General features: G+C 44.9%; 3 protein-coding genes across 3 annotated transcripts in view; 1 reads left to right on the forward strand and 2 right to left on the reverse strand.

The window, feature by feature from the left end:
• Positions 1-2188, reverse strand: part of NDUFS3 (NADH dehydrogenase (ubiquinone) Fe-S protein 3, 30kDa (NADH-coenzyme Q reductase)) — a 9269-nt gene extending 7081 nt beyond the window's left edge. The window contains exon 1 of the mRNA XM_009999588.1: positions 2146-2188. Coding sequence (XP_009997890.1) covers positions 2146-2188 — 43 coding nt within the window. The remainder of the gene's footprint in view (positions 1-2145) is intronic.
• Positions 2150-7724, forward strand: KBTBD4 (kelch repeat and BTB (POZ) domain containing 4). The gene is made up of 3 exons (XM_009999513.1): positions 2150-2856; positions 5416-5522; positions 6079-7724. Exons 1-3 carry the CDS (start codon positions 2265-2267, stop codon positions 6937-6939), a joined length of 1560 nt encoding a protein of 519 aa, XP_009997815.1. The 5' UTR covers positions 2150-2264; the 3' UTR covers positions 6940-7724.
• Positions 7725-8018: 294 nt separating this feature from the next.
• The window catches only part of PTPMT1 (protein tyrosine phosphatase, mitochondrial 1), an 8756-nt gene continuing 5542 nt past the window's right edge, over positions 8019-11232 (reverse strand). Inside the window, exons 3-5 of the mRNA XM_009999589.1 lie at positions 11121-11201; positions 10627-10818; positions 8019-8150 (exon numbers count right to left, since the gene is read on the reverse strand). Coding sequence (XP_009997891.1) covers positions 8019-8150; positions 10627-10818; positions 11121-11201 — 405 coding nt within the window. The remainder of the gene's footprint in view (positions 8151-10626; positions 10819-11120; positions 11202-11232) is intronic.

An 11232-nucleotide genomic window follows, 5' to 3' on the forward strand; every position in this document is an offset into this window, starting at 1 on the left:
GGGGTTGGCGTTCCTTGTGTGCGCGGGTTCCCTGCTCCCCGGCGCTGTCGTGGCATCTTCCACCCTCTCCGGAGCGAGGGAGTAGGTGTGCCAGGTGTTGGTGACCGGTGAGCTGGCGTTCGGCAGGTCTTCGCTTCGGCAGTGCAAAGCTTGGAGTGTAAGGTGTTGCTTTATGGGACGCTTTACAGTTTGTGCACCTCTGTTACTTACAGTGGAGCTGCTAGAGATGCAAAGGGGAACTTTGTGTTTAGAAGGAAGGAGGGGAGATTTGTGTCAGCCTGACTTGCTGGTGGCATTTACTTTGTGGCTTGGTACCAGTCCTGTTGAAATTGTGCAGGGTAGTGGGGACAGCTGGTTCTGCTGTGCCAAGAGGGCAGAGAAGTTCAGCCATCCGTGTCATAGAATCAGAGTGGTTTGGGTTGGGGGTTGGAAGGCACCTTAGAGATCATCCAGTTCCAACCCCCCTGCATGGGCAGGGATGCCTCCCAGTAGACCAGGTTGCTCAAAGCCCCATCCAACCTGCCCTTGAACAGTCCAAGAAGTGAGGCATCCACAGCTTCTCTGGGCAGCCTGTGCCAGTGTCTCACCACTCTCACAGAAAATATTTTTTTTCCTAGGATCTAATCTAAATCTATCCTCTTTGAATTTAAAACTATTACCCCACATCCTACCACTACAAGCCCTTGTAAAAAAGTCTCTCTCCAGCTTTCCTGTAGCCCCTTCAAGTACTGGAAGGCTGCTATAAGGTCTCCCCGGAGCCTTCTCTTCTCCAGGCTGAACAGCCCCAACTCTCCTGGTGTTCTGCATGGTTGCTTCTGCATTCTGGGCTGCAGCTTCTGAGCACCTTGACTGTCAGGATCAAGAGCTTTAACTGAAGTGGGAACCAGTTTGCAGGATTAGGCTTTTACTTGGTAAGGCTGGAAAAGTAGTACTGATGTGTTCTGTGCTAATTGTCAGTTTCTTGGAGACTAATGTATAGTGACTTTTCAGACAGAACGATTGTAAAATCACACCAAAGGTAGAATTAAGGAAGGCCATAACAAGGGATGGGACAGACTTGTCCAGCCAATTAGCAGAGCAGACAAAACTTCTTGTAAACAGAACTTGCACAGGAGCCCTCCTGTATCAAACAGCTACTGTAAGAAAATGCATGTTTGAAAAATAAATCATGTGAGAAAAAGTGTAAATCAGCTACTGTAAGAAAATGCATGTTTGAAAAAATAAATCATGTGAGAAAAAGTGTAAATCTCCTGGAGAAAAATCCTGTCTTTGGGACACATTGTACTGGAAATCATCTTCAGCATTAATTGAAGAAATTTATTATAACAGTCACCATGGCTGATAGTTGAGGTGTAAAAATAAGTTTAAAGTTAATGTAGACAGGCATCTCTTTGCTTCTAATGCTGTCAAGAGCCATGTCTAAAAAGAGCTCTTTTCTACAGCAGTCCTTCTCTGCTTCAGAAGCATTTTCAAGCCACTAGCTGCGTGGACCTCTGCAAACAATGTCAGGTACCTCCTAAGAGGTGTTATCTTTTAAATTGAGTTCTCCTTAGCGCTTGGAATTTAGTGGCTAACAACATCTAACAGGTTATTTTGCATGCTGAAGGTGTCTGGCGCATTAACAACCTGGAGTGTAACCATCAGTTACCTCATTTGGTTAGCTTGGAGGACTGGTGGTTATGTCTGGCAGACTTATCATGCATCTTTTTGGTGAAAACAAGCTCACCTTACTTGATACCACTGCACAGACTCATCATCTTGATTTTAGATGGTAATTATTTCCTCCTGATTATATGAACTGTGCTGTCTGTGCTCCTTGTTAGTGTGGTACTGTAATCCTTTTTCCATCTAGCCCAGCTCTGGTGCTGCCACATTCTTTTGGCTTCAAGAGTTTCCTAGGGCGGTTGCTGGACTTTCCACTTGAATAACTGCTGCTGCATTTCTTTGTGTCAGTGAAATGAGTGGTGAAAAGATATGCACGTCTCCCAGTCCTGCTGGGATGTAATGCTCACTGTGCTGGAAGTTGGGTATATATTGTAATTTTAATTATGCCAGCTTCTCATTTGTTGTTTGAGATTCTGATGCTCAAGCAGAAGTTTCTGGCAGCGCTATTTATATTCAGTCTAAAATATGCTGGCCTCTTACCAATATGTCTGATTTTTCCCTGTATCCTCAAATACTGCATCATCTTGTTAGTTGGAGAGAGAAAGCCATATCATTATTGTGATTTTACAGATTGCTGGAGGTCTGATCTGTGCAGCACCATGGACTCATCAGAAGAGACCGGAGGCTCCTCCGCAGAAGAGAACTACTTTGTGAACTACACCTTCACTGACCGCTCCCACTCAGGCCGTGTGGCCCAGGGTATTATGAAATTGTGCTTGGAGGATGAGCTCTTTGCTGATGTTACAATATCAGTGGAGGGCAAAGAATTCCAGCTGCACCGTTTGGTCCTCTCAGCTCAGAGCTGCTTCTTTCGTTCCATGTTCACTTCCAACCTAAAGGAGGCCCACAACCGGGTGATTGAGCTGCAGGATGTTAGCGAGAGTGTTTTTCAGCTCCTTGTGGACTATATTTACCATGGGACTGTAAAGCTGAGGGCAGAGGAGTTGCAGGAAACCTATGAAGTGGCAGACATGTACCAGCTCACTGCCCTTTTTGAAGAGTGCTCTCGTTTCCTGGCCCGTACAGTGCAGGTTAGGAACTGTCTGCAGGTCATGTGGTTGGCAGATCAACACAGTGACATGGAGCTCTACACAGCTGCCAAGCACTGTGCAAAGTCACATTTGTCTCAACTGCAAGACACGGAGGAGTTCCTGCACCTGCCTCTTCGCCTACTGACAGACATCCTTACAGGTAAGGAGTTCCTGAGACTAGCCAGGATGTGGATGTAGAAGGAGAGACTTTTCAGAGAGTGTATCAGGGATTGAGCAAAATAGGTGGAAAGATCCAAGCTTTCGTAATCACTGTCTGTTCAGAGGCTTAGTTAAGCAAAGCAAAATGTTCTGGATAACTTAATTGAAAAAAAACCAAACCCTATGAACTGGACATAAAGCACCTAAGGTATAGAAAAGGGACATAGAAGATGCTGGTAACTCTCAGCAGTTCCTGAGTCAACAGGTCGGAAGCATTAGGGGTTTTTAAACATAACTTACTAACTTTCAACAACTTGTTGTATTTTTGTTTGTATTAAAAGTAAAACAAAGGGAAGCCTTAGCAGAAATTAACATCTTAAGAAAGTCACTTTTTTCCCCTTCAGTTTGTCATCATTTAACATAGTAACACAATAACCAAATATTTGTAAGAAGGCTTGAGCACAAACAGTATTTTTAGACTATGTTAGTATTATTAACAATTGTATATAATTGTTAGGTTTATCTAGGCTAGGCACTTGGCTGACTGAAATAGAGGCATTATAACATCTTAGGTAATACAGTAATTACCCTTCTTGTAAAGGTTATAGCATTCCACAGTAATGGAGGTAGTGACTCAGGGCTGTGAAGGATGTGTCAACACATCAACAACTGAGTCCCAACTGCCAACAATTCCTGAAAAATTCTCTGCTACCCTAGTAGGTACAGCCAGTATCTGAAAACCACTCCAGGATGCTGCAGTCACAAATCCATTTTCATGCATTTATATGTCATTGCTAGAGGAAGCAAGAATGTAGAAGCAGCTCATACATTCAAATGTTCTGGACCTGGAAGCAGAGAAATTGCTCCTTCTGCCTTAAATTAAATCATTTTGTAAATGAGTAAATAGCTATTATGCTTTGTGTGTCATCTGTTATATATCCTGTTACAGCAATGAACCTACCATGACTGGCTTCTTTGGAATACTGGTAAATCTGTAAGGCTTAAAATAGCCTTTAAAGTTTATGCTATGTATACGAGCATTTTTACAGATACTGCATTGTCTTCTGTTGCATATAAAGAAATTCAGTTAAAAACCTATTGAGATGTACTGATAGCTCAAAAAAACTATGATAAGAGTCTTTTTGATAACTCTCTCTAGCTAAAGTTTTTAAACTAAGTTGTATCTTCACTAAAATAAATAAATCCCTAAAATTATAAAATGAAGCGATAGAGGTCAATCACTCTTAAATTCCTAGCAGGAATTCCATGTAATAACACTATTTTTAGGACTGTGGCCTTTACTGCTTGTGGTTCTAAATTAAAACAATTGCTCAAGAAAACATTTTCCCATGCATCATCTATTTCCATATATAGAATCACATTACTCAATATTTATGCTGAAACTTAGCTTGTGAAATGGATTAAAATCCCAGATAGGTTTCCGTTGCTGGTAGGGGAAATCTTATTGGTTTACAGTTCCTGCATCTTTATTTACTGAATGGACAGTCAAGCAGAGGAAGCTATTAGTGGCAAGGATTTAAAAAAACTTCATGAAGATAGTAATTTATTAGGATTACCTTTTGTTGCACTCTAAGACACATTTAAAAATCAAAGTTTTTCCATTCAGCCACTACATCTGATGAACAGCTGAAGTAAATCTCTTTTACTACTAAACAGAGTTGAAATACCTTCTTTTGTTCCATGCTTTTCCCTGCCAGTGGAGAGAAAAGTGTAGGAATTTGATACCTTCAGCATCATTAAATTTAGGGTTTGTCATGAGAGGAGACTGCAAAATCAGAGAGCCTTCATAGGGAAGCTTCTCAGTGAATACAGGCATAATTGCTGGTGTTACAGCAGCAGGCTGGCTTTCAAACTGGAAGTAAATGCCTAAAATATTCTAGGTAATGTACTGATGATGATGATGCAATACTTTCTGGCATAACCAAAACTTCCAATTATGTCTGGAACCAAAGTTGAAATCTGATGCAGTCTGTGGCATGTTCCCTGCTGTCATACTGCTAAGAAAGGCTGTAGTAGCTCATTGGGGATTTCCAAATGTTAAAGAGGATAGCAGCAACACCAGATGTGCAGTCGAGGGTCAGCTGTCTGACAGTGCTCAGAGAAATAAAATTTCTGCAGATGACTTTTGCTAGATAGGTTTACAGGACCAGCCAGAAAGAAAGGCAGATGCTGAGAGTCTCAAATAAGAGAATCTTTTTGCCACAATGCCTAAATGAGAGAGTATTTTTTGTTATCACAAAGCATGTATGTTCTCTTGCCCTCTTTCTCTTGGACATAGGTTCCTTTGTTGAAATTCATCCAAATTGCTTAAGATTTGGCAGCTCTGTCTTCAGATATTTTCCAAACTGATTTCATGTAGATATCTGTCTGGCAGTGCTCATCATGCCTGCCAAAATCTATAAACGTCTGTATCTCTTAACTCTCTAAAAAGTAGGGTTTGTGGTGGGAGTGGGGGGAGTGAGTTGCAGGAAAAGGATGTTCCTAAGCACATACACCTTTGTCTAGATATCATAAAGGCTTTTCTGTCCCCAAACCACAGATGGTGTTCCATGTTCTCAGAATCCAACAGTTGCCATAGAAACCTGGATTAACTTCAACAAGGAGGAACGCGCGGGCTTTTCAGAGACGCTGCGATCAAGTCTGAAGGTATAAAAAGACCTTGTGTTCCGGGGTTGGTGTAGAGCTTGCTGGTTTCACACATCCCAAGGGAGGGTATTCAGCTCACAGGTGTGACTTGAAAGTCACAAAGCACAAGTGCCATTGAAATTCATGGTGCTTATGTGAGGAATACTTTCAATCTCATAAATAGCAACTCCACTGAACTTTTTTTAATTGAACCTGAGGCTGCTTTCACTAGTGATTGGAGCAGGGCCACAAATAACTTATTTCACAGATGTTCAGTTATCAAAGGGACCATACAGAAATCAGAGTTTAGCATTGCCCTTATAACAACTCTACTCCAGTGGTGTAACCAGTCCTTACCTAAACCACAGACACTTGGGTTCCAGTGAAGTCTGTTGCTGTTTTGCTATGTCAGAGATTACTGGTATCTTGTAAAGGCTTTGAGGCTCTGAATCCTGAACACTGCAGGGTGTGGCAGGACTTGTGAAGCAGAAAAATTCCTGAGCAGAAAAATTTAGTCTTAGGTGTTTGTGTAATCCAGTCCAATTATGCTGGCTGACACACTCCTCCTTTCTCTCAGGTGATTGGAGAAAATGTTCACATCTACCTGATTGGAAAGGAGTCGTCTCGTACCCATTCACTTGCTGTCTCTCTGCATTGTGCTGATGATGACTCCATAAGTGTGAGTGGCCAGAACAGCCTGTGTCACCAGATCACCGCAGCCTGCAAGCATGGTAGTGACCTGTATGTCGTTGGTGGTTCCATTCCACGGCGCATGTGGAAATGCAACAACGCGACTATAGACTGGGAATGGTGTGCCCCGCTGCCCCGTGACCGGCTCCAGCACACCCTTGTCTCCGTGCCCAGCAAGGATGCAATATATTCACTGGGGGGGAAAACTCTACAGGACACTCTCTCTAATGCTGTGATATATTACAGAGTACGAGACAATGTCTGGACAGAGACAAGCCAGTTGGAAGTGGCAGTCTCTGGAGCTGCAGGTGTAAACCTTAACGGTGTCATTTACCTGTTGGGTGGGGAAGAAAATGACTTGGACTTCTTCACCAAGCCCTCTCGGCTAATTCAGTGCTATGACACCAACACAGAGAAGTGCCACGTGAAGCCATACGTGCTGCCTTTCGCAGGGCGCATGCATGCTGCTGTACACAAGGATGTGGTGTTCATTGTGGCCGAGGGGGATTCCCTGCTGTGTTACAATCCCCTACTGGATAGCTTCACCCGGCTATGCCTGCCAGATGCCTGGAGCTCAGTACCATCCCTCTGGAAAATTGCCAGCTGCAATGGCAGCATCTACGTCTTTCGTGACCGCTATAAAAAGGGTGATGCAAATACTTTTAAACTTAACCCAGCCACCTCTGTTGTAACAGTCACAAGTGGCATCAAAGTGCTGCTTACTAACCTGCAGTTTGTCCTGGCCTAAGTGGGAAAAATAGGGTCAGTGATAGGAAGGGCAGGAATGGTGTTCTGCTGTGTAGCTCAGAGGCACCCACCACCCTCGGCACCAGTCCCAATTGCCACGAGCTCACAACATCCAATGAAGATCCCATCCTCTGTACCTGTGCAGAGGAAGTACAGACTTTCTGGCTGTCGGCCTATTCTTTGACATAGTGCTATTAAAGTTGAACTGCTGCATCTTAGATTTCAGATCGACTAAATGCTATTACTTTGATCCCTTGATGGTAAGCTGCTTGTGTTTGAGACCCAAACTGCAGCAAATGGCTTTTTTATCTGGGAACCAATCTGCCAGTAACAAATCCTTTAATACACGGACAATGTCCTCCTTGGCCCAGACTGCTAGTTTTAACTACCTGGGAGACTGTGTTGCTACCACAGAGTTAGATGTGTACTTCGTCCATCAGGGATGTCCCCATTTAAACATTCCGGCGTCCCTAATGCAGAAGGAGGGACTGGCAGAAGTATTTACAGCAGACAGATTCCAGAGCTGACCCAAAGACCTTCAGTAGGTTGCATTATTCAGCACTTCTCCTAGAGGAGTGGTAAGAAACTGGAAACTTGCTTACTGCTCTAGCATAAAGGAGATCCTTTTTATAAGCATTGGCTTCCTTTACTGTATAGGGAATCTCCACCTGTAATGATAACATAGTGTTGGTGAAAGACAGAATTAAGATCATGTCCTCCTACATCTCTCTGTTGGCACTGTAACCATTTGGGTAACAATCTGAATAAAGTCTCCGATGAGACAAAGGGGTTTTTTTCCTTTGCTGCAAATATTATAGAACTTCCCATGGATTGGAATGTGGCTCACCACTGATATTGTGTGTGGGAGAGAAGAACTGTGGGGGTCTAAGAGAACTGAGATATTCACCATAAGGAAAGAAAGCTTTAATGAAACAGCCCAACCTCACCTTTATCAAAATTTATGTAAAAACTTCTTTATTTATGGTCAGGAAGTACAGTGCTTAAACTTTCCGTAGATCATTAAAAAGTAATTTTTTTTTTAAAGCAGCCGAGACAAGATTTTCATAATTCTTACTGACACTATGCAGTTGTCCCAGTGATCATGTTCCTGTGAAATGTCTCCAGGACCTGGACTTGCTTGTGCCGAATGAGGATGTGGGGACGGATCTTGGCAATAGCCTCTATTGCTTCCTGAGGGCTCCAGTGATGCAGCTGAAAGGGCAGAAACCCTGCAAGTGAAAATCTGTTCCATCCCTGTAACAGTTAATGGGGTATTCCTGGCAGCTACAGGCACCATAAGAATTGTTAGAAAACTTGTTGCTTTGCTCGTTCCCTTTACATGTTCCTCTTAGAGGGGCTTGAATGTCAATTAAAGTTCATGAAATGAGTTCCTCAGTTAAAGAGGGATGGTTGCTGCCTGGGACCTCAATTTTCTGTCTCACTCGTATTTCCATCTTGTTGCAAATAGCTTCCTGCCCATGTCCCACCAGACCAGAGCAAATGTGCAGCTTGCTTTTTTTTTTTTTAAACTTTCCTAGTACTCCCATTGCACTTCAGCACTTGGTGAGAAAATGTTCCCTTATCACTGAAGGAAAATTTTCCATTTAATAACACCAACAGAAGAATCCACAGGTGGGATGTTGTTCTTAGTGCTGGCTTACCCAGTTGGGTCTGTGGAGGAACTCAGAAAACAAAAATCACTTCTTTTGATCCTGAACTGTATTTATTGAAAAGCTTAGAAAGCCATTTCAGTTAACCAAGGAGAAAATCTGAGCAACAAAAATGGATGTTCATCTGTTCAGTGAACCTACCCTCACGAACAATTTGTTATTCCCTTCTCAATCTGTTCCTTCATAGAAAGAAGAAGAAGGACAGAATCACTCAAAACCTCTTGAGAACTGACTATATTAGTGAGCTTTCTGAAGTCTGGCTCATCTGCCAGAACCACCAACAGATACTTAGTATCAGACCGGGTGTTTCAAAGCTTTGTTGCAACAACAGTTTGTCATTCTTGTAAGATCAGAACATCTTTGCAAGTGCCTGTGCTAATAACCAAGCTGGGAGAGACAGGCTGTAAAATTAATGAAAAGACTACTTAAAATGGCAGCTTCACCACTCCCTCCTTGCCAGGAAGCATTATTTTGACAGTATCACAAGCACAGATGAACAAGGTGTGCAAATCACAGAATCAAAAAATCATCAAGGTTGGAAAAGACCTTCAAGATCATCAAGTACAACTGTCCACCCTACAACCCCCTAACCACTAAACCATCTCCCAAAACACCACGTCTACCTATTTTTTTTAACACCTCCAGGGACAGTGCCTCCACCACCTCCCTAGGCAGCCTGTTCCATTGCCTCACCACTCTTTCTGTGAAGAATTTTTTCCTAATATTCAATACAAACCTCCCATGGCACAACTTGACCCCATTTCCTCTTGTCCTATCGCTGGTCACCAGGGAGAAGAGGCCAACACACGCCTCAACACAAGCTCCTCTCAGGTAGTTGTAGAGCAATGAGGTCTCCCCTCAGCCTCCTCTTCTCTACACTGAACAGCCCCAGCTCCCTCAGCCTCTCCTCATAAGGCCAGTTCTCCAGACCCCTCAGCAGCCTGGTTGCCCTTCTCTGCTCCCTCTCCAGCACCTCAATGTCCTTCTTACACTGGGGTGCCCAAACCTGCACACAGTGCTTGAGGTGCAGCTGCACCAATTCCGAGCAGAGGGGCAGGATCACCTCCCTGGTCCTGCTGGTCACACTTTTCCTGATGCAGGCCAGGATGGTGTTGGCCCTCTTGGCCCCCTGGGCACACAGCTGGCTCATGTTCATCCAGCTGTCAATCAGCACCCCCAGGTCCCTCTCAGCTGGGCAGCTCTCCAGCCACTCCCCCCCAAAGCCTGTGGCACTGCTGGGGTTGTTGTGGCCCAAGTGCAGGACCCAACATGTGTCCTTATTGAAACTGGTTCCATTGGCCTTGGCCCATCGGTCAAGCCTCTCTAGATCCCTCTGCAGAGCCTCCCTGCCCTCAGGCAGATCGACACCCCCACCCAGCTTAGTGTCACCTGCAGACTTACTGAGGGTGCACTCGATCCCCTCATCCAGGTCATCAATGAAGATGTTAACCAGGAGCAGCCCCAGCACAGAGCCCTGGGGAACACCACTGCTGACCGGCCCCAACTGGATTTAACTCCACTGATCCCAGCTCTTTGGACCTGGCCGTCCAACCAGTTTATGATGCAGCAAAGTGTGTGCACATCCCAGCCACGAGCAGCCAGCTTCTCCAGGAGAATGCTGTGGGAAGCCTTGTCAAAGGCCTTGCTAAAGTCAAGGTAGAGAACATCCACAGCCCTTCCCTCATCCCATAAACAGGTCACCTTGTCGCAGAGAAAGATCGGGGATCAAAGATGAACTAGATTATCAGAGAGCTTAGATGGTAGTTCAGGAAACATTAAGTTTCACTAGTGTATTTACCTTGCATTTGAGCCACATTGTACAAAACAGCTATATAAGTTTAGGGCCTAGCTCTCTAGCTCACTTCAAATGTGTCTCCAATCCAAACTCTGTGAAATCATGTAATATTAATGCCCCTGTACATGCTCAGGCTTCTTGAGAAAAAGCAAGCTGTAAAGGTTGGGTGCATTCGTCCACACTGTATGAAAATAAACCCCATTTAGCATAGAATCTTTCTTACTTGAATTAAATATGCTGCCACCATGGTGGCACTGCGGGAACGCCCTGCCTTGCAGTGCACATAGACACTGTTACCGGAGGCTCGATGTTTCAGGATGAATTCAACTCCCTTGTGGAGGTTTTCCAAGGCAGGCACTCCGGTTAGATCCACAGTGCTGAGACGCAGCTGCTCCACGCCCATTGCCTCCCATTCCTGAAAGGGAGAGAGCAGATGTGATCAGCTAACTTTCTGGGTTTGTATCCTTGTACCTGCACAGCGGGGTACGGGAGGTTAGTGCTCCCCTTCCTTCTCCCCCACTGAACCTCCAGCCCTTGATTTGCACCCTCACGTGCTCCTGGTCTGTCGCACAGTTTTAGAAGCCAAGTTACGAAGAAAAAAGCCACTTCTTCCCTTTCAGAGGGCTCGGCGGTCGCCGCCAGGATCACGGCAGGGGCGGTTCGGGCCTCACCTGCGGCGGGACAGGCAGAGACCCCTCCCGGGAGCGCCCGCCTCACCTGGGCAGAGCAGCAGAGGAAGCGGGTCTCGTACTCCTCGTTCATGGTGACCACGGCGCGCACGTTCTCCTCCGCCACCAGCTGCGGGCACAGGCACCGTCAGGCCCCGTCA

Source organism: Chaetura pelagica, unplaced genomic scaffold, assembly GCF_000747805.2.
Source record: "Chaetura pelagica isolate M959 unplaced genomic scaffold, ChaPel_1.0 scaffold55, whole genome shotgun sequence".
Classification (NCBI taxonomy): Eukaryota; Metazoa; Chordata; class Aves; order Apodiformes; family Apodidae; genus Chaetura; species Chaetura pelagica.

Coding starts and splice junctions, on each gene's coding strand:
- KBTBD4 (XM_009999513.1), top strand. CDS start 2,265: ATGGACTCATCAGAAGAGACCGGAGGCTCCTCCGCAGAAGAGAACTAC. Junction 2,857..5,415: donor ACTGACAGACATCCTTACAG/GTAAGGAGTTCC, acceptor CCCAAACCACAG/ATGGTGTTCCATGTTCTCAG. Junction 5,523..6,078: donor CGCTGCGATCAAGTCTGAAG/GTATAAAAAGAC, acceptor CCTTTCTCTCAG/GTGATTGGAGAAAATGTTCA.